The sequence below is a fragment of the Mustela putorius genome, unplaced genomic scaffold, assembly GCF_011764305.1.
Source record: "Mustela putorius furo isolate JIRA1106 unplaced genomic scaffold, ASM1176430v1.1 tig00537255_pilon_pilon_pilon, whole genome shotgun sequence".
Taxonomy (NCBI): Eukaryota; Metazoa; Chordata; class Mammalia; order Carnivora; family Mustelidae; genus Mustela; species Mustela putorius.
This window is the reverse complement of record NW_025422394.1, coordinates 1959013-1982609: the sequence shown is the minus strand read 5'-3', so window position 1 is coordinate 1982609 and position 23597 is coordinate 1959013. Positions and strand designations below refer to the sequence as shown.

Below are 23597 nucleotides of genomic sequence, written 5' to 3'. Positions count from 1 at the left end.
ATGTCAAATGAACTTAATAAAAAAATTAAAAGACTAAGACTGATTAAAACTGTCCCTCGGGTGAAGAAATTTGTACTTGGCTGAATGGGTTAAACACTGGTGTATCCTAGCGGAGGAGCTGGTTGCAGAAGGAAAACTAGATTGATCTCACTCTTTCAGCTCTGGAAACCAGTCATGTAATGTGTATTCCTGATACCTTTTAATCTTATAAATACTGACTGGGAGGTGTTGGTAACATCTTGGCCATTAAAATGAAGTTATGAGATCTTTTTAAAAAAATTTTTTAGGGGGGACGCCTGGGTGGCTCAGTTGGTTGGGCAGCTGCCTTCGGCTCGGGTCATGATCCCAGGGTTCTGGGATCGAGTCCCACATCCGGCTCCTTGCTCGGGAAGGAGCCTGCTTCTCCCTCTGCCTGCCTCTCTGTCTGCCTGTGCTCACTCGCTCTCTCTCCCTCTGTCTCTGACAAATAAATAAATAAAATCTTTAAAAAAAAAAATTTTTTTTAGGGGAGCCTGGGTGGCTCAGTCGTTAAGCCTCTGCCTTTGGCTCAGGTCATGGTCCCGGCATCCTGCAATCGAGCCCCATATGGGGCTCCCTGCTCAGCAGGAGGCCTGCTTCTCCCTCTGCCTGCTGCTCCCCCTGCTTGTGTTACCTCTTTGTCATTTAAAAAAAAAATCTTAAAAAACTTTTTGAGAGAGAGAGAGAGAGAGAGCGAGCATGAGTGGGGGTGGGGGGTTGGTGTGCAGAGATCAGAGGGAGAGAGAATCTTAAGCAGGCTCCCTATCCAGAGCAGAGCCTGATACGGGGCTTGATCTCCCAGTCCTGAGATCATGACGTGAGCTGAAATCTGGAGTCCAGGAACCCGTAAAGTTATGAGATTTAAACGAGGTCTCCACTATATATCCTTAAAAATATCAGTATGTTCACTCATGCCTAGTGGCATGGAGTAAAGACTCAATATTTAAATACTGATGCCTTTTGGACATAATTTATACTGGATGCTTGTGGCTCTGTTGATCACGACCGTAAGAACTAGGCTGGCTCCCTATAAGCCCAAAGAATACAAGCCTACTTCTTACCGAATATTTTCTAGGTATCCTTTGGTGAAATCTGAACTAAATATATACACACTTGCCAAGGGATTTTATATGAAATGCTAGAGTAAAGGAAACCTACCCAAATCTCATTAAGATCACGAATATTTGAAAAAGGTCTTGTGAACAGTCACAAGCTAGTCCTCTATCTGCAGCATACCTCCTGCCATTTCATTTTAATCCTGTTATTTCCCATTATTCTGCCCTCAGGGATTATAAAGGAGTGAGTTATGTTTCTCTACAGTTGCAAGCTATCAGTCATTTGGAGGTTCTTCTAGAGACAGGTCATATACTCTGGACTTGGATCTTTCATGAGTTTGCTATAATAAAGATTCAGAAGGCAAGAGAAAAGGGAACTCAGCATTGAGAGAAGGGTGCAGAATTCAAGCCTCGTCAAATAAAGGAATCACACCTACACTAGCATTACAAGCAAGCTATTCAGAAAGTACTTTATATTAGCAATCAGAATAATTTATAGCTTTCTTCCTACACTGCCCTGCATAGGTCTAAGCAGAGGATGTGCTACTTTGCTATTTCTCAACTCCCAAGTATTTGAGTTATGGAAATAGATGGAATGAGCCAATTCTAATGAAGGAGGAAGACAGGTGTTTCCTATGTGGTAGAAGAGAGGAAGGCAGCTGAAATCCAGCCCCCTGGCAATGATTTTATCATCAGACCTGCCTTTCCTGGCTCGTCTGGTGGGCAGGCTTTCCAGTCCCTTCTATGCACAGCTCTATACTCTGCACTCCACAGCTTAAGTTTACCAAGAGGCTTCAATGAGACAGACTCCAAAACCAGTTTCTCCAAAAGTAGAGATGATTGCAATACACTAAATAAATACACTCCATTTGTCCTACAGTCAACCTTCTCTGGCTTCCCAGGAACTTCAAAAGCAATGTAAATTGTTTAAGAAACTAAATGTTCTGAACCATTCTCAGTCATCATCGATATATTCCTCTTGCACATTTGAGGCTATCTGAAAGCTATTTAAGGCAATTTCTTTTTTTTTTAATTTATTTATTTAATAGACAGAGATCACAAGTAGGCAGAGAGGTAGGCAGAGAGAGGAAGGGAAGCAGGCTCCTTGCTGAGCAGAGAGCCCAATGCGGGTCTCAATCCCAGAACCCTGGGCTGAAGGCAGAGGCTTCAACCCACTAAGCCACCCAGGCGCCCCTTTAAGGCAATTTCTAAAAAAGTTTGTGACATGCTTCTTCCCAGGGCCAAGACAATCTTTCTCTTGTGCCAAGTGTTATGACTAACTTTGGTTTGCTTTTTAGAAGTTTCAGACTTTTTGCCTTCTATAATGTTTTAACTTGCAATCATTCATTCATTCATTCATTCATAAGTATTGATTAAGCATTCACTCAGTTGTGTCAGACTTTACACAAAACAAAACCCTAAACAGGTATAGTTAGTCCCTGTTCTCTTGGAGCCTCCAGTTCCAACCAGAGTCACAGCATAATCCAAGATGCTGACTCAAGGGTCGGCAGCAGAATCACTCCATTCCCGAAAATTCTGAAGCCTTAGGCTAGATATCAAGAGGAAGAGGAAGTGGAAAACTGTGACCTTTTTGGGCCAAAGAGTCTATATTCTAGCACAGTACCCTTTGGGTCTGGGATTGGGCTATAACTGAAAAGAGTTCATGACCTTGAAATACACCTCGCCCTGGGGCACCTGGGTGGCTCAGGTGATTAAGCCGCTGACTTGACTTTGGCTCAGGTCGTGATCTCTGGCTCCCTGCTCAGCACAAAGTCCGCTTCACTCCCTCTCCCTCTACTTGCTCTGTCTTTCTCTCTCTCAAATAAATAAATAAATCTTAAAAAGAAAAGAAAGAAAAAAAGAAATACAACTCGCCCTATTTTGGCAACTCCAGTAATGGGCCTCCGGGGCTTTCCACTGGTTTTAGAAGCCTAGTTACACTTCAGCACAACATAACTGATGACCAGATGCCTCTCTGACTTGAAAGGGAAGAAAAGATACATTAGTTAACAGAGCTGGGGAAGCCAAAGGTGGAAAGCTCTGTACAGTCATGCTCAACCCTTCTTCCTCTCCAGCTGACAAGCACAGCAGGTGGTCAGAAAGAACACAAGCACAGAGTCAGACAGACATGAGTTTGCATCCCAACCTTCCCTCCCACCTACTGGCTGTTGGTGGGGAAGTTTCTAAATCTCTGAGCTCAGTCTCCTATTCCGTAAAATGGGAATGCTAAAACAGAGGTTTTGAGAAGATGACAGATAATGCAAATAAAGCACCTCTTTTTTAATTTATGATAGATCTAATGATGACATTGACTCCCCTGAATTATTTCTGCAGTCCTCTAGATCTCTGAGCTCACAGAAGCTTATTGAAAAAAGAGATCAAGTCCCCTGGCGGCTGGCTCCCTTTCAAGAACAAATCGACTGATGCCAGAAAGCTTGTCTCCCAGGCTGGGACACCAGGTTGATGGGTTCTCAGGGCTCTGACTTCCCAGGGGTGCACAAAGCTGATAAGACCTGAAACATACAACACTTTCCACCTGGCAAATTTCCCAGCAAAGCCCTCAGAGGGGCATTAACCAATGATAAACTTTACAGACAAGTTTCTCATATTCCTGAGTACACCCAACAGCAGAGACACTCCGGCAGCTTTGCCTTACTTACAATCTCACAGTCCACTTCTAAGAACTCCCTGTCCCGATGGTGTTCAGAATCCTGTTCAGAGCCTGGCCTGCCGAAATTGGCTCACAGTGAAGACAGGGGGCCTCTCCCAACAGGGACAGAACATGGGAAGAGTCTGATGATACACGTGGTAAAATTCAGGGGCTTCACCATGTTTCTAGGCCGGGCCCTCTCACCTTTGGTCCTGCCTAGATAGGTAAAAACTTCACACTGCCCATGTCGGTGGTAAAATGAGGATTTGGTCCATTGACAACTGCACCTGTCAAGAATGCCACCTGCACTTAACAGCATGATTGATTTAAGTCTTTGGCCACTGGTAAGTGATTCAACCTCCAGGTCCTCTTTCTTCTCTCCTCCCCAGAGGAGGAGGAGGGGGGAGACACGGGTGGCGGGGGACGGGAGGTAGAAATGAAATCCTGATCCTCAAATCACAAAGTTAGTTCTCCAGCCAACCATGTCTCATCCTTAGGATCTTTCCAAAAGTCACCTCATTAACATAAACTTAGGTGTGAAATATTCATTTGTTATAAATATCAAGATACTTTTATTACTCTTTTTTTTTTTTTAAGATTTTATTTATTTATTTGACAGAGAGAAATCACAAGTAGATGGAGAGGCAGGCAGAGAGAGAGAGGGAAGCAGGCTCTCTGCTGAGCAGAGAGCCCGATGCGGGACTCGATCCCAGGACTCTGAGATCATGATCTGAGCCGAAAGCAGCGGCTTAACCCACTGAGCCACCCAGGCGCCCAAGATACCTTTATTACTCTTATCACTTAGAAAATTCCAAGGGGTTTTAGGAGCTCTGTGCCAGGACTGGGAACCAAGACCAAAGGTATATTGTTTTATCATAAAACACAGTATCGTATCTTGACACATATTAAACAACCAATATCCATGTCTTTACCTTCAAATTTCAGACTATAATTAAAGATTAGTACTGGGAGGTATCTAGCTTCAGGGAGAAAGAAAAGGTATTATGTATAAAGCAGAATCTAAAGCAAGAAAATGAAGTGATACAAGAGATAGTAACAAAGATTGGAATTAAAATCATTTTGGCTTAGGGTACCTGGTGGCTTAGTTGGTTAAGCATTTCCCTCAGGTAGTGATCTCAGGGTCCTGGGATGGAGCCCGGCATTGGGTTTCCCGCTCAAAGAGGAGTCAGCTTCTCCCTCTCACTCTCTCTGCTCTCTCTCTCAAATAAATACATAAAATCTTTAAAATAAAATGGCTTTGGCTCAATACTTAGCTAAGCAGAATATAAGATTAATGTAGACCTCTCAATCCCAGGTGTCAACAATTATTTTTTAACATTTATTTATTTTATTATCAAAAGATAATTTTTTAAGAAAATTACCAAAAGATAATTTTCTAAGAAAAAAAATTTTTTTTAATTTTAAAGATTTTATTTATTTACTTATTTGACAGAGAGACAGACAGCAAGACAGGGAACACAAGCAGGGGAGTAGGAATAGGAGAGAGTGGGAGAGGAAGCATGACCTGAGCTGAAGGCAGATGCTTAATAACTGAGCCACCCAGGCACCCCTATGTATTTATTTTAGATAAAATGAGTGTGTGCATGGGAGAGCGCGAGCTGGGAGAGAGGTAAAGGAAGAGAGAGAAAGAGAATCTCAAGCAGACTCCCCAGTGAGCACAAAGCCCAACAGAGAGCTTGATCCATGACCCTGAGATCATGACCTGAGCCGAAATCAAGAGCTGGATGCTAAACCTACTGAACCACCCAGGTGCCCCTCAACTGTCAAGTTTAAAAGACCTGTTACTCTGAGGCATCCAGGGGCACCCAGAAGTAGCTACATGAGACAAAACTTCTGGACCACCAGTTCTCTACCCCTTGATGAGCACACTGTAGTGATGTGTGGCCCCACATCTTTTTTTTTTTTTTCAAGATTTTATTTATTTATTTGACAGAGAAAGAGACAGCAAGAGAGGGAACATAAGCAGGGGGAGTGGGAGAGAGAGAGACAGGCTTTGTGCTGAGCAGGGAGCCTAACATAGGACTGGATCCCAGGACCCTGGGACCATGACCTGAGCCGAAGGCAGACGCTTAATGACTGAGCCACTCAGGCGCCCTGGTCCCACATCTCCTGCTCCCCCACCAAAAGAAAAGGACCTAGTATTCTATGTATCCTCATTTCATACCTAATGTTGTAACACCCAGTGAATAAGTGATTATTAATGATAAGATCATTAGTCTTTCCACAAAATGCCTTCAATCTGACTCTACAAGAAACATTCTCTGTTATGACTTGTTCAAAGTACCATTTACAAAGAAAGAGGACCCCTGAGAGGTTCAGAGGCAGCCTTTCTTTCTAGCCCCACAGATTTCTGAGGCAGATGACAAAGCACTCTTATACAAATCCTAGTGCAAAAAAATTAATCAACAGGGTAAATCAAAATACCAATTTCAACATCAGGATTTGCCTACTTCAACAAACCCCACCCTTTCTGATCACTCGTTTATTTGGCACTTACAAATACAGGTGTGCCACACCTTACGAAACTCTAAGCCCACAAAACAAATTAGGGTAACTTTCTGTTTTTAAGGGCTACCTGTCAATACTGAAGGTGTGTTGGAGTACGTGGGCAGCTCAGTCGGTTAAAGGTCCACCTTCAGCTCAGGTCATGATCCCAGAATCCTGGGATCAAGTCCAGGGTAAGGCTCCCTGCGCAGCGGGGAGCCTGCTTCTCCCTCTGCCTTTACCCCCTCGCCAATCCCCTGCTTATGTGCACATTCTCGCTCTCACTCTCTCCCTCTCTTTCTCAAATAAATAAACAAAATCTTTAAAAAAATACTGAAGGTATGATCTCCTTTTGTAAATGTCCATTTAAAAATGAATATTCAACCTTGGAAGATTATGCTAAAATGAAGGAAATAATTCAAATATTGCAGGATTCCACTTACATGTGATATCTAAAACAGTCAAATTCATAGAACCAAAGAATGGAGTTGTGGTTGCCAGGGTCTGGGCAGGGGTGGGAGAGGAATGGGAAGTTACTCATCAACTGGCACAAAATTTCAGTTAAGCAGGATGAGTAAGCTCTAAGTGTCCTGCTGTATCACATTGTACCTAAAGTCAACAATACCGTACTGCGTGCTTAAAATTTTTTTTTAAAAGTGTGTTCAGCCTTTTGTGGAGATATCGGCATCATAATATCAAAGTACATGTTATCACCTCCAAGGTCAGTTGATTTACATGTTGTTAACATGTAAGTCATTGTTTTCAGCCTAGATAAATACAAACAGCGGTCTACTTAGAAGCTTGTTTCTCAGGCATCTTTTAAAACCCCCAACTAGGGGTCCCTGGGTGGCTTAGCGTCTGCCTTCGGCTCAGGTCATGATCCCAGAGTCCTGGGATAGAGCACCATGTTGGGCTCCCTGCTCGGTGGGAAGCCTGCTTCTCTCTCTCCCTCTCCCTCTGCTTGTGTTCCCTCTCTTGCTGTGTCTCTCTGTCAAATAAATAAAATCTATAAATAAATAAATAAATACATACATACATACATACATACATACCCTGTCTTTCCTGCTACCCTCTCCAATTGGCACTGTGCGGCACCATTCACAATGACATTAGTAATCAAGAAGGCTTTTTATTAGGTAGAAACTTCCAGCTGTAAATCAATAAGTCATGGGGCTGTAATGCACAGCATGGTTAATGGTTAATAATACTATATTGCATATTTGGAAGTTGCTAAGAGAGTTGATCTTCAAAGTTCTTATCACAAGGGCCCCTGGTGGCTCAGCCAGTTAAGCATCTCCCTCTGCCTCTGCTCCTTCTCCCTGCTCGTGCCCGCTCTCTCACTCTCTCTCAAATAAATAAAATCTTAAAATAAAAATAAAATATCTTAATAATAAAAATTAAAATTAAAAATCTTAAAATAAAAATAAATTACCACAAGGAAAAAATATTTGTAACTATGTATGGGGACAAGCTTAACTCAACTTCTGGTGGTGATCATTCCACCGGATACACAAATATGGAATCATCACGCTGTATACCTAAACTAATACAATGTTATAGGTCAATTATACCTCAATTAAAAAAGGAAAGAAGAGGGACGCCTGGGTGGCTCAGTTGGTTGGACAACTGCCTTCGGCTCAGGTCATGATCCTGGAGTCCCAGGATCGAGTCCCACATCAGGCTCCCAGCTCCATGGGAAGTCTGCTTCTCCCTCTGACCTTCTCCTCACTCATGTTCTCTCTCACTGTCTCTCTTTCAAATAAATAAATAAAATCTTTAAAAAATAAAAATAAAAAAAGGAGAGAAGAGAAGAGAGGAGAGGAGGGGAGAGGAGGGGAGGGGAGGGCAGGGGAGAGGAGGGAAGGCTTTTGGCCTGGTAATCAAACCTTAGTACCAACTCTCATTGGTGAGAACTGCTCGTCTATACCATAAGAACCCATTTACTCTTCACCACAGGATTACTACACTCAGCAAGAACATTGGAACATGTGCTCCCACAGGCCCTGGGGCAAAAGGAGCAGTAAATCAGAAAGAACTCTTCCTCAAGCTGACTCTTCCCAGGTCTGCGTAGGCAGAGAACTGAACCAGAGACAAAGCTTCCAGAAGGTTCTCATTCACTATGGCTGTGGGCAATCTTTGCAGATCTCCCTGCTCTACGGTTGATCATGAGGGAAGTATTACACTTAACTTTTTGGAGATGCCAAAAACTGAATTCAAAGATTATTTCATTTATTTTTCTGCCCTCAGAAATGACTTAACAACAACGGGCAACAAGAGATTACGATCTTCACTGAATTCTTTCAATTCTTTTCTTTCAGCTTCCCACTTTTAGCAACGAACCTACTCTACATCCTACTCTATCAGATCACAACTTCTTGCTTAATGAAGAAAAATAAAGACCAGTTTGAGGGTGGAATCATGTCAGGAGAGCTACCCCAGGCCTCTCGACCTGGTTTATCCATTAGAAGTTTGATAGCAGGGGCGCCTGGGTGGCTCAGTGGGTTAAGCCGCTGCCTTCGGCTCAGGTCATGATCTCAGAGTCCTGGGATCGAGTCCCGCATCGGGCTCTCTGCTCAGCGGGGAGCCTGCTTCCCTCTCTCTCTCTGCCTGCCTCTCCATCTACTTGTGATTTCTCTCTGTCAAATAAATAAATAAAATCTTTAAAAAAAAAAAAAAAAAGAAGTTTGATAGCAGTTCTGGCCCCTAATTGCTTCTTTCACTTTGAACTAAAGGAGATCAGAATATGCCAACCCAAACTATGCTACTTGAGCATACGGATTATTTTGAGCTAAAGATAATTAAGAGCAAAGGAGGAACTCCCTGCCCTCCTTCTTTCTGCCTAACAACAGGGCATAAATTTTCCCTTTGTGAAGGTATCTCTTACCCCTCTTCTATACCAGGAGGAGGAGAACAACCCTAATCACCGAAGGGGGAAAAAGCACTGAGCAGAATTTACAGGAAAAAAAGAAAAAAAAAAACTTATTAAAGTAACTTTTATCGGGGTGCCTGAGTGGCTGGCTCAGTTGGTTGAGTGTCTGCCTTCAGCTCAGGTCATGATCCCAGGGTCCTGGGACAGAGCCCTGCATCCAGCTCCCTGCTCAGCCCGGAGTCTGCTTCTCCCTCTTGCTCTCCCTCTCTGCACCTCCCACCTTATGCACTCTCTCTCAAATGAATAAATAAAATCTTAAAAAAAATAATAATAACCTTTATCTTCCATTCGTTTCCCTCATATAGCCTTTCTACAATTTACTGCTACTAGAAGCCCAAACCTCCTTTTCTTTGCCAGCCACTTCTCCACAATTTATTACCCTTTGTTATATTGGTATTAAGCTCCCAGGCCTAAGTGCTCCTATCTTCCCCTCTACTTCTCTGTGACAGTCCATCTGCATGTGAAATAAGTTCCTATAAACCTGTCTACTATTGGCCTAATTTGCAGGCTCCAGTTACTAAACCTAAGAGGGTAGAGGAAAAGGTTTTCCTCCCCTACAGACACAATATGGGGCAAAGTCATCTCACACTTGAACTTAACAGCTTAAAAATTTCTATCCCTGAAAAAAAATTAAAAAAAAAAAAAAAGAAAAGAAAAGAAAAAGAAAAAAGAAAAAAGAAAAAATTTCTTTTTTTCTTTAAAAAAAGAAAAGGTGATGGCACACACCTAGGTGGCTCAGTTGGTTAATTAAGCAGCTGCCTTCACCCAGGCCACGATCCCACCGTCCTGGGATCAAGCCCCGTATCAGGCTCCCTGTCCAGCAGAGAACCTGCTTCTCCCTCTCCCTCTGCGGGCTGCTCTGCCTACTTGTGCTCTCTCTCTGTCAAAAATTTAAAAAAAAAAAAATTTTTTTTTAAACAAAGGCTTTTGTACACCAACATGCATCATTCATCTTGAAAATGCACGTTTTGGGGTGCCTGGGTGGCTCAGATGGTTAAATGTCTGCCTTCAGCTCAGGTCATGATCCCAGGGTCCTGGGACTGAACCCCACCTCGGGCTCCCTGCACAGTGGGGAGCCTGCTTCCCCCTTTCCCGCTCCCACTGCTTGTGCTCTCTCTCTGTGTCAAATCAAGGAAGGAAGGAAGGAAAGAAGGAAATGCATGCCTTCTTGGAAGGGGCCTACTCAATCACATCACAGAATGTTTAAAAAAAAAAAAAAGCCTCCTAGAAAAGGAAGATTGAGGAAGAGTCAGAAAATCAAGCCAGGGGCGCCTGGGTGGCTCAGTGGGTTAAGCCACTGCCTTCGGCTCAGGTCATGATCTCAGGGTCCTGGGATCGAGTCCCGCATCGGGCTCTCTGCTCGGCGGGGAGCCTGCTTCCCTCTGTCTCTCTGCCTGCCTCTCCGACTACTTGTGGTTTCTCTCTGTCAAATAAATAAATAAAATCTTTAAAAAAAAAAAAAAAAAGAAAATCAAGCCAAATAGTCACATTGTGTAGACAACCTTGGAAGGCATTTTCCACTAGCTGCCTCAGAGGCATAAAATTATGAAACCAAGAAATTAATGACCCTAGGACCACATTCACTGTCAGCTGACCTGCAGTTATGCATAATTCACCAGATTCATCCTAATGCTTCATACTGTCCCTTCTTCCTATAAAGACGCTGCCACTGTGTCTGGCTCATGTTATACCAAAATCAGAATGGAGCTCTTTAAAAATACATCTGCTCTGGCTTCACACCATACCTACTAAATCAGGAGCTACAGGGTGAAGGCCAGTGTGGTAGACAGACCCTTAACTAAGTGTTTTTGGAGTAAATGTCTGGTTCCTAAGAAAGAGGGGTAAGAAGGTTCCTTCTCTGTAGTAAAGAATAAGGCTTAAACATGTTCATCAAGTCGCAGTTTACTTCGCACTAATACATCAGAGCTCTAGTTTCCAATGGCTGGGACGCCAGTTCCATAGGTCATAGCACGCTTGGTTTGTTTTCAACCACATTTTAGCTGACATTCACTCTGCTCCTCAGTAAAGTAAGGGTGCTGAACCGGAACAATGCTTCCCAAATTCCTACAAGGATCTGTGTGAGTCCAATCCTAAATGAAATGAAAATAACCAGGTCCATGTAGTGTTTCATAAAGCTAAAAGTATTGGGGCACCTGGGTGGCTCAGTCAGTTAAGTGTGTGCCTTTGGCTCAGGTCATGATCCTGGGGCCCTGGAATCGAGCTCCCCATCAAGCTCCCTGCTCATCGGGGAGTCTGCGTCTCTCTTTTTCTCCCTCTGTGTGTGCTCTCTCTCTAGTCCTTGCTCTCTCTCTCTCTCTCTCAAATAAATAAATAAAATCTTTTAAAAAATTATTAAAATATTGCACAGAAAGTTTAGAAACTGCAGATAACACCTACAATGTAAGCTCCACAAAGACAGAGATTTTTTTTTTTTTTTAAAGATTTTATTTATTTATTTATTTGACAGACAGAGGTCACAGAGCAGAGGCAGAGAGAGAGGAGGAAGCAGGTTCCCTGCCAAGCAGAGAGCCTGATGTGGGGCTCAATCCCAGGACCCTGGGATCATGACCTGAGCCGAAGGCAGAGGCTTTAACCCACTGAGCCACCCAGGCGCCCCAAAGACAGAGATTTTTATCTGCTTTGTTTGCTGCTGAAACCCCAGCATTCAAAAAAGTACCTGAATGGGTGGCAATATGAATTAATAAATGAGCAGACAAAAATAGAATAATTAAAAACAAAACACAATCCCACTGGGGCACCTTGGTGGCTCAGTCAGTTGAGTGGCTGCCTTTGCACAGGTCATGATCTTACGGGTCCTGGGATCAAGCCCCACATCAAGCTCCCTGCTCGGAGAAGAGTTTGCTTCTCCCCTCCACAACTCCTGATCACTCTTTCTCGCTAATAAATAAATAAAAATCTTAAAAAGCCACAATTCCACTAACTACAGGAAGACTTTAATTTGAATCCTCAGTGTGAATTTAACCACAGCAACTTTAAAAATTCACCACACTCCAGAATCAAAATACTTAGAAAAAAAATGCTTAACGAATGAATGTTTTTTTTTTTAAGAATTTATTTATTTGACAAAGATCACAAATAGGCAGAGAGGCAGGCAGAGAGAGAGGAGGAAGCAGGCTCCCTGCTGAGCAGAAAGCCCAATAAATGTGGGGCTCCATCCCAGGACCCTGAGACCATGACCTGAGCCGAAGGCAGAGGTTTATTTAACCCACTGAGCCACCCAGGCACCCCCTTAAAGAATCAATGTTAAAGAAATTTCTATTTGACTGTCCCAAAGGACTTCTTTCACTAGTACCACTACCATAAAACCACTTTTATGCAGCCACTCCCCTATGCAAAAACCTTTCACAGTTCACTTCATTCTTTTTAAGTAAGCTCTACACCCAGTGTGGGGCTTGAACTCACTACCCCAAGACTAAGAGTCACATGCGCTACGGACTGAGCCAAACAAGAGCCCCCAGAAACTTCATTTTTTTTTTTAACCACAACCTACCCATCAGCTTCCCATCTTACTTCTATTAGAGACACCCTCTGTTCTAAATTACACAACATAACCTGCCCCTCTTCCTTTGCCTCTGACCCTATCAAAAAATGGTACTAATCCTGTTCAGGTTCAGAAAGATACTCTCTCCTTCAAGAAACCATCCGTCCCACAGTGCCCAGGCAGAAGTAATGGTTCCAACTCTCTTCTTAGCTACTGTAATTTTTCACTATCAGCAGCAAGGTGTTAAGGTCTACATTTTGGAGTTAAGGTCTACATTTTCCTTCCCCACTGTATTGTAAATTCCCTGTGGGAAGGGACTTTTGGCCATATAAATATTTGTATCTACCCTTTTCTCTCTGCCTACCTCAATCCAAGTACCTGGCATTTAGAATACACGAAATGAAGACATGAACAAATGAAATGATGTGCTTCAGAGGGCCTCCCTTTTCCCTGCACCTGCTTGGAAATCACTGGACATCAGAAATTTATTACTGCAACTATGGCTAGCCTAGATATCTGGAATTCTTAAATTCAAACTCCCATCTTATCGACTGTTATATATTCTCTGATATTAACAGATACCCACACCCTTCCTTGTAATTCAAAGCCAAAAGCCAGTTTGAGAAGAACCCAAATGGAATGTGATGCAAGTGTGAAGTAGGGGATTTCCCAATGTTTACAGGAAAAAAAAGTTGCTGTAGCAGAATGATACAGGCAAGGCCAGGCATTTTATAAGGAAGCTGTAAATGGCTGACCAGAGCAATTCTTCGCTGGGTCTCAGATGTAATTTACCTCTTAGTGTATTCATATGTGTGTATTCATATTCCTAAGAAGAACCTAAAAATGAGGCCAGCCCCTTCTTGAGTAATATCAGTGGAACCAAGCAAGGATGATGGATGTCACAACTGTGTGACTTAACACGGAAGAAGAAAAACTGAGAAAAGTAAAGAGGTACCAGGGAACCTGGCTGGCTTAGTCAGTAAAGTGTGAGACTCTTGATCTCTGGATCTCTGGAAGTGAGCCTCAGGCTGGATGCAGAGATGACTTAAAACAAAATCTTAAAAAAGAAAGGAGGTACAAAGATGAGAAATCATCAAGAGTTCTCACCAGCTGTCCAGGGGCCTCCTAGTGGCACCCCTCTGTGGAAGTTGATTAAATAAACGGAAATGAAGCATTATCACCATACCAGGCTCATTGTCGTCCTGGGCCGAGGGCGACACCCCTCAATCTGCTTTCCGCTGAGACAGACTAATGGAGTCTACGCTAAGATGTCAAGGAGCAAGTTGATCATTACCAGGGATTTTTCCTTTCTGCCATTCCCATTTTCATTTTGAACGTAAAATATGAGTACTGGACAATGAAGTCAGCCCTTTCACAAGCTGTCAATTTTGAGTTTGATTCATTACGTGTAAGGTTATTGAGCAAGATATTTTGTTAAGGTGATAAGAGGTGCAAAATACATGAACCCATCCCTGCCCTTAAGGAGTTCCCAATCTGGCACAATTTAAATATCAATCTCCAGAACACTGTGGAGAACACTTTCCAATCCCAGGTTACTCTTGGATACAAAATTTTAACATTAATTGCAACTACTTCACCCAAATCTTGCGACAGAAAAGGCCACACCAGTAACATGGAAACAATTTTTTAATGATAAAGCTTCTCAATCATAAGATTTTACGACCCTCTTTTTTGGAGGCGGTTCTAAAATCTACCCTCTCCCCCCAAAAAAGACAAAACAACAAAAAGAAAAAGGTCTGAGAATTCAATTAAGAGTAAATCCTACATCGAGGTAATCTATAGTCAGTGGTTGTCAACCTTGGCTGCAATCAATCACCCGTGGAGCTTCTAAAAACTCCCAAAGCCCAGGCTGCTCCTGGGAGGAGTGACATCAGAAGCCGCGGGAGTGGAACCCATAGCAGAATTTTCCCAGCTCCTCAGGTGATTGGAATGTGCGGTCAAGGGCGAGAACCCCTGCTGCAAATCATTCTGCCCCTGGAAGTGAAAGGAGAGGATCAGGATCGTCTTCCTCAAGGATCAGTACCCAGTCCCGCTCCCCAACTCCCTACCCCCCACGCCAGCTGCGATTTCTCCACGGGCAGCTGTTTCACGGATCTGGGGGTGAGATCAAGGATGGGTTGCCACACTCTTCCACCCTGAGGAGGGAGGATGCAGTGAAGTTCTGTTAGGTTTAACCACCTGCGCTGGCACAGACCACGGCTCGGGTTTGGGAGCCGTAGAGAAGCCCTTCACACTCGTCCCCTCTAAACCTGCTGGGACCCTGACCTCAGATGCGGGTGGGAAAGCGGAGAGCACGGCGCTGGGGACCCACCCCCGGACGGACGGACCTAGGCGCTAGGAAAAGGACAGGCTGTCCCTGCAGAGCGCGGAGAAAGCCCGGCTGCCAGACGACGCGAAGCCGGGGACCTCGTACTCACGCATGTTCCGCCCAGCTTGTGGCTCTCCACCACCGCGGCCCTAGCGCCCAGCTCCGCCGCCCTGCGGGCGCTGGCCAGCCCGCCCGAGCCGCCCCCGATCACCAGGTAGTCGTAAGAGGCCACGACGCCGGCGGCAGGCGGAGGGCGCTGCGGCTGCGGCTCCTGCCTGCAAGCCATGGCGCGGGAGCCGGCGCGGGTGGGCCGCGACTGAGGCAGCGGGAAGCGGGGGAAGGCGCGCGCCACCCGCCGCCAGCTCCGCCCGGCGTTCCCGCTCAGGGCCCGGCGCAGCAGGGCCATGCACGCGGAAGTGCGCGGGGGGGGCGGGGGGCCGGGGGGGGGGGGGGGGGGGGGGGGGAGCGCGGGCGGTCCGGGAGAAGGCGGGCGGCTAGCGCAACCTCACCGTGACTAAGCACCCAACCCCAGCGCGGGGGCGGGGGGCCGTGCGGGGAAGGGGTGGGGCTGCCTGGCTGCTGCCCCGCGGGCTACCAGGGGAACCCGCCCCCCCCCCCCCCCCCCCCCCCCCCCCGCACGCCAGCCAGCCGGCCCGGCCCAAACCGATCCGGTTAGCGGGGGCTCTCTCCGCCGTCACCCCAGCAGCCGGGACCCCGCACCCGAGTGGTATCAACCGGATGTAGGTTTCCGAAGGCCCGCGGGGCAAGGAAGGAAGAACGCCCTCTTTTGTTTCACCGCCTTTTCCTGAGCCGGCACCTTGGGAGTTGCCAGTGGCGTCAATTTCTCGAGGAAGGGAGGTTTGCCCTTCATTATTTTGGAGGGTGGTGTTTCTCAAAGTTTGTTCCGCAGGCCACCTAGAGGACTGATTTACCGATTCCTGGGCTCTAATCCAGACAGGCTAAATCGGATTCTCTGGGGGACCAGACCCCAGCCATCTATGCTTTAAACAATTCTCTAGCTTTCACGCACATTTAGTTTGGGAAACATTGGAATAAATATTTTGGTGATCCACAAGTTAAGCATAAAGGTAGGTTAGAGACGGAGATACAAAAGCATTTTACTACCAAGCAAGAGAGACTGGAGTGTCGTTTTAGAGTATCTGGGACTACCATGGCACAGTTCCTGTGGTGATAAGCCACCTTCTGCAGGGCTGTGACCCAGGCCATCACCCACAGGCTGAGGGCCCTCTCTCTAGCCCGAGGAGTGAAGGTCCATGTCAGAGAAGCTGGACCCAGCACACTGAAGGGGAATGGGAACGAACTACACTCCAGTTAAAACGATATCCACTTCTTTTTTTAAGCTTTTTTTCTTTCCTGCTTAGAAAGTAATACAGGGGAAGAAGCAGCAACAGAGTTAGGAAAATCAACATTTTGCAACTAGCCTAATAATAATTGTTGTGTCATTAAATATTAGTAAATGTGAAAACCGCTTGATGGGGAGAAGCTTATTTACACAATCATAGAATATGTCCCCACAGCTTGCTATTGATCACAAAGGGAGAAAAGTAACTTTACAGGGTGCCAGACACCACCATACCCAAGTGATCAAAGTTGGATATTGCCAGTAATGAAACCATTATTGTGGGTGCTGCGATGTGATGCAGTAAGAAGTACACAACTTGGGGCACCTGGGTGGCTCAGTGGGTTAAAGCCTCTGCTTTCAGCTCAGGTCATAATCGCAGGGTCCTGGAATCGAGCCGGCATCGGGCTCTCTGCTCAGCGGGGAGCCTGCTTCCTCCTCTCTCTCTCTGCCTGCCTCTCTACTTGTGATCTCTGTCAAATGGATGCACAAAATCTTTTAAAAAAAAAAAAAAGTACACAACTTAACTTCACTATGTAGTATTTGTGCTGGAAATCCATAATCTGAATCTAATCACGAGGTAACACTCAGAAAAACACACACTGAGGAAAATTTTACAAACAACTAGCCCATACTCTTTATCAATGCCTTGGGGCACCTGGATGGCTCAGTCAGTTGGGTGTCGCAACTCTTGGTGTCCACGCAGGTCATAATTCCATGGGTCCTGGAACTTAGCCCTGCCACTGGCTCTGTGCTTAGCAGAGGAGTCTGCTTAAAGATTCTCTTCCTTTGCCCCTCCCTGCCCTCTTTCAAACAAGCAAATAAATCGTTAAACAAGTAAAATATCTAGCTATCAATAAGAGCTATCAATGTCTTAAAATTAAAGTAAGGCAAAGGAACTATTCTAGGTTAAAGAATATTGAAGATTTAGGGGTGCCTGGGTGGCTCAGTGGGTTGGGCCACTGCCTTTGGCTCAGGTCATGGTCTCAGGGTCCTGGGATCGAGTCCAGCATGGGGCTCTCTGCTCGGCGGAGAGCCTGCTTCCTCCTCTCTCTCTCTGCCTGCCTCTCTGCCTGCTTGTCATCTCTCTCTGTCAAATAAATAAATAAATAATCTTTATAAAAGAAAAAGAATATTGAAGAATTATGAGAAATAAAGATAAGGCTTGATCCTGGATGAGATTCAGAAATGGGGAAAAATCACTCTAAAGGATAGTTGGTGAAATTTGAAATGTGGCCTATATGTCATGGTACTACATCAAAGCAAAATTTGCTGAGTGTGATCTTTGTACTGTGGTTATGTAAGAGAATATCCTTGTTCTAAAGAGACACACACTGAAGTATTTAGGAGTAAAGAGTCTGAGTCTGAGAAACTTGGATGCATTTCCCACCACAGGCACTGTCATGGTCACTCCACCTCTCTGAGTGTCAGTTTCTTCATCTGTAAAATGAGAAAGCTGACAAAAAGGAGGTAGGCTTGTCAAATAAAGAGAATAACCTCCCGTGGAGGTGAGTCCGTAGGATAATGGGGATAATGAGGTAAGTAGAGGAGCGCTGATTGGCTGGAGTGTAGGCACTTCGAATGGCGGGATGGGAGATGGGTGGAGTTCTGGAAGGCCTTGCTTGGAAGGTGGTAAGGAGTTGTTGAAGATTTCTCAGGGGTGTCTTAACATGGAAATATATGAAATTAACTGGAAATGGTGAAATTGATTGTGTAGGAGGCCAAGGCAGCAGTATAGAGAACAAATATTTAGGAAAAGATTGCACAGGCATAAGGAACTGAAGACAGATTGGAGGGAGGGTACAAAAGAGACGTTTTGGTGGCACCTGGTTGGCTCAGTGGGTTAAAGACTCTGCCTTCGCTCAGGTCATGATCCCAGGGTCCTGGGATAGAGCCCCCCCATCGGGCTCTATGCTTAGCAGGGAGACTGCTTTCCCTCTCTCTCTGCCTGCCTCTCTGCCTACTTGTGATCTCTGTCTGTCAAATAAAATCTTAAAAAAAAAAAAATAGGGACGTTTTGAACAAGGAAATACGGGAGGAAAATGTTCCCATAAAACAACATAAAAAAATATAAACGGAGGTAAAGATCTATGCATCCCTGCTGGTTTTAAAGGAGGAAAGAACTTTTTACCATCTAATTACATAAACCCATCCAATATGTTGAAACTAAAGATTTATAAGTTATTGTTTGGGACTAAAATACTTTATTCTCAAATAAGCATTTTTACTTTTGCTTCTGACTTACATGGGAAAGGGAACAGGTAATCACATCCCAGGCACTTGAAGGCGTCAGACTGTTTCTAAGTTTTCTTCAAGCAAAAAAGTTACCAACCACACTAAAAATTTAGTCAATGTAGTTAGTAAGAGGTAGTTTCAGGATCATATTAAGTGCTAGAAATCTGGGCAACTTGCTGGTTCAGTCAGAAGAGCGCGCAACTCTTGATCTCTGGGTCTCGAGTTTGAGTCCCACATTTCGTATAGAGATTACTTAAATAAATAAATAAATGTTGAGAATGAAAATCAACAAAGTTATTCAAGTGTGACAGTCTTGTGATGTCATAATAAATTAGCATGATTTGTGTGAAAGAGCAGAGCCCCAAGCAGTTATTTCATTTCTTAATAATTTCATCATTGAGGGTCCCTAGGGGTCTTAATCAGTTAAGCATCTGCCTTGGGCTCAGGTTGTGATCCCAGAGCCCTGGGATGGAGTTCCCTGTCAGGCTCCTTGCTCAGCCGGGAGCCTGCTTCTCCCTCTGCCTGCTGCTCCCCCTGCTTGTGCTCAAGCTATCACTCTTTCCCTTTCCCTGACAAATAAATAACACTTGAACACTAGACAAACTCAGGTGATTTCCACAGACACACTGAAATATTTGTCAAAACAATTAATAATAAATATTGAACTAAGCACTGTGCTTAAGAGCTTTATTAGGTGCAGTACTAGGAACTTTATGTTAACCCCTCTTCAACCCAAGAAATAAATACCATTATTATCTCCATATTATAACTGAAAAGAATGAAGTTCAAAGAGGATAGATAAAAACAAATTTAAAAAAGAGTATAAATAACTCATACAGGATTACTCAGCTGTGAATGGCAGAGCTGGAATTCCAATCCTAGAGTCCTAACTCTAAGTCTGTTCTCTTAACCATTACAGGAAAGAAACCATTATAGATAGTGTCCTATGGCAAAAATAAAAGATTCAAGCTTTTTTAATAAAGACTTTATTTATTTGAGAGAGAGAGCACAAGCAGGGGGAGCAGCAGACAGAGGGAGAGGGAGAAGCAGGCACCCCCACTGACCAGGGAGCCTGATGTGGGGCCCGATGCCAGGACCCAGGGATCATGACTGGAGCCAAAGACAGATGTCCAACAAAATGAGCCACCCAGGTGCCCTGATCCAAGATTTTTATAAATGATACTTTGTGTAGGAGAAAATTTTGAGTATCATTTTTAGCTCTTCTTCATTTATCGATTTTTAAAAACCTTTGAGAATTTACATACATAAAATTTACCCACTGTGTGTATAATTAAATGGTTTTTAAAATTTCTAATTATATATATATATATTTCGGGAATATATATATTTAGCAATTCTATACATCACTCAATGCTCATCATAACCTTAATCCCCATCACCTATTTCCCACCCATTCCCCCACCCACCCACCCTCTTTTTCTATAGTTAAGAGTCTGGGTTTTTTGTGGGGTTTTTTTTTTTTTTTTTTGTCTCTTTTTTTCCTTTGTTCATTTGTTTTGTTTCTTAAATTCAACATATGACAGAAATCGTATGCCATCTGTCTTTCTCTGAATAGCTTGTTTCATTTAGCTTTATACCCTTTTTTTTAAAAAATGAAGCCTCTTTTTCCTCTGGATTCCTTCTATGGTGTAATTTGTAGGAGATGTATTCATGACTCATCAGTGACTAACTTACATCACAACTGTGTGTTCGTTGAGGTTACAGATAAAGAGCTATTATACTAGAAGGAAGGGGGTAATCATACTTCTATAAACAATCTGTGAAGTCTGTACAGGAAATAGTTGTACACAAAGAAACTTGCACAAACAGGTTGCTCAATGAAGTGTATTTCTCATGATGCATATGTAAAGTTAATTGCAGTGATTTATGAGGATAAAAATAATATGAGGAAAGGAATAAAATATTACTTGGTTATGCAATATCAGTGTTTAATATTGAGGAAATGATAAACACTAAGTAGCTGTAACTGAATCTGAGATTAACAAAAAGAGAGTTACAACAAGCAGAAGGCGTTTTTCTGAAAAGAACAGCAAGTCAGCTTTGTTAGGAAGTTGGACACTATCTCAGAAGGCCCATCTAGGGGGAATCACACATTTATTCAATGGCTCTTTTACCCTTTGGGCCTCTATTCAATTTTGTTGCCAATGTATTTTGATGGGGGAGATTATCAAAAGCCTTGGAAATAACACTGATATATTTATGCTGAATCTACATATGTTATAATTTCTGTAACTGTTTACTTTCAAAATGTATTTGCAATATTTAAGATAATCAAACTATAAAGAATAATGCAGTGAACATCCATACCTGAAGAAATGAAGTCCTGCCGTAACGATCGATCCATACAGCTATTCTAGTTACATCCTCCTCCCTCTCTCTCTTTGTGACCCTTGATCTCAGGGTCATGAGCTGGAGCCCCACATTTGGCATAAAGTTTACTTAAAAAGGAAAAAAAAGGAGGGGCACCTGGATAGCTCAGTTGGTTAAGCATCTGACTTTTGGTGTTGACTCCGGTCATGATCTCAGGGTCATGGTATCAAGCCCCATGTCCGGCTCCCTTCTCAGCACAGAGTCTCCCTCTCCCTCTGCTCCTCCCCCCGCTCGCTCTCTCGCTCTCTCTCAAATAAAGAAATAAAATCTTTTTTTAAAAGGGAGAGAAAAGAAAAAAAAAAGGAATAGAATCCAGCGATAAAAAGGAATATCTATACACACAACGATTTGTGTGTATCTCAAGGTTATAATGAATGAAAAAAAGCCAATCTCTAAAGGTTACATGCTCTATGATTCCACTTACATAATACTCTTGAAATGACAAAACTAAAGAGATAGAGATCCTTTAATGATTGCCTGTTTGGTGGTGGTGAAGGATTAAAAAAAATGAGGTGATCGTAAGACAAGAGATTCTTGTGTTCTGTATCTTGACTGGTGATGGCCACATGAATGAACACAAGTGATAATATTGCATAGAACCAAATACACACACACACACACGATTGTATGTAAAACTGGTGAGATCTGAATAAGATTGGTGGGTTGTGTCAATACTGATTTCCTGTTTATGATATTGTACCATGGTTATGCATGAATTTATCATTGGGGGAAACTGGGTAAAGGATATACGTGATCTCTCTGTATTACTTACTTCCTATAACATGAACTTATAATTATCTTAAAATAAAAAGTTAAAAACAGTTACAATGTGTGAACAAAGACTAATCCAAAGGCTACATTTTGGATAATTCCATTTATAGTCCTAGAACAGGCAAATTTAATCCAAGATAGAAAAAAATATCAAAACAATGGTTATTTTCTGGGCAAAGTTTTGTCTGGATAGAGATATGGGTTGCACTGGTGTATGCTATTAGAAAGACAACAAGTGCCACCCACATGGAATCACTGTACTAAGCCCTGCATCACCAAACTGAGTTTGGCTTTCCCAGAAATGGAATTGCGTGTTTTTAGCACTTAGGTAACCTGACAGATAGACCACTGTCTCCTCTAAAGGAAAGTAACCTTGCAATAACCAACTTTTTTTTTTTTTTTTTTTGCCTAGAATAACTTCCTTGTACCCTCCCCCTCTGGCTATAAAAGCCTTTCATTTTGTCTAGCAACTCAGGGCTCCTTTGTATCTGCTGGATTGGATGCTGCCCAATTCAAATAGATTTTTGCTCAAACACTTAAAATTTTCAATATGCCTCAGTTTATCTTTTAACAATGTTTATATTGGAACTCAAGGAATGATCCAGTTTAGATATTTAGGTTTCTTTGTAGTTAAAGATAGGAATGCCAAAGTAGGCATCCCACATGAAGTATACATATTCATATGATATAATGATATGCACACTGGAGTATTTGGGGGGGAGGTGTACTGATGTCTGCGACTTTTTTTTTTTTTTTTTTTTTTTTTTTTAGATTTTACTATTTTAGAGAGAAAGAGAGCATGGGATGGGAAAGGGGCAGGAGGAGAGAGAGAAGAACACCTTCCCTAAGTAGGGAGCCCTACCCACAGCTTGATCCCAGGACCTCAAGATCATGACCTGAGTCAAAGATAGAAGCTTAACCGACTGAGCCACCCAAGTGCCCATTGTTTATGTTTTAATGTTTAGGTAGGTTCCACACCCAGCATGGAACCCAATGTGGGGCTTGAACTCACAACTCTGAGATCAGTGGTCAGCTACTTAACTGACTGAGCCACCAGGATCTCTTAATGTCTGCCACTCTGAAATGCATCAAAAAAGGTTAAAAAAAAAAAGGTTGATAGCTATGTGATAAAATACATATAATAAGATGTGGTGAGTATATGGATACTCAATAAATTTTTTCAACTTTTCTGTATGAGAATTTTTTTTTTCTTTTAAGGTTTTATTAAGTAATCTCTACACCCTACGTGGGGCTCAAACTTATGACCTCAAGGTCAAGAGTCACTGCACTTCTGAATGAACCAGCCAGGCACTCCTTGTCTGAAAAATTTCTTCATAAAATATTGAAAACAATTAGCTAGTTGATTTTTTAAATAATTTGTAAAAAATAAGTAATCTCTATACCCCACATGGGGCTCAAACTCTCGATGCCAAGATCAAGAGTTGCATGTTCCACGGGCTGAGCCATCCAGGTGTCCCAACTAGTTGATTTTTTTTTTAAATGCAAAAATTCCAATATTAAGTAACAAAAGCAGTTTGGATACCTTAATGTACACAATTCAGGCTACATTATAGTAAACAGTCTCCTTACCAAATATGATTATATATAATTTTTAAATGTTGACAAGTCTACATTTTTATACATGAACAGACTGCATTACTTGTTAAGAAAAATGTGAAATTTGTGTTTTAAGAATATTAATGGTTTAGGGCGCCTGGGAGGCTCAGTTGGTTAAGCATCTGCCTTTGGTTCAGGTCATCATCCTGGAGTCCAGGATCAAACTCCACATTGGGCTCCCTGCTCAGGAGGGAGTCTGCTTCTCCCTGTCCCTCTGCTCCTGCCCCATGTTCTC

At 43.2% G+C, this 23597-nt stretch overlaps 1 protein-coding gene across 1 annotated transcript in view; it reads right to left on the bottom strand.

Annotated features, from left to right (window-relative positions):
• Window positions 1-15415, bottom strand: part of GSR (glutathione-disulfide reductase) — a 47944-nt gene extending 32529 nt beyond the window's left edge. Inside the window, exon 1 of the mRNA XM_045073784.1 lies at window positions 15098-15415. Coding sequence (XP_044929719.1) covers window positions 15098-15394 — 297 coding nt within the window. The 5' untranslated portion in view covers window positions 15395-15415. The remainder of the gene's footprint in view (window positions 1-15097) is intronic.
• Window positions 15416-23597: the final 8182 nt, after the last annotated feature.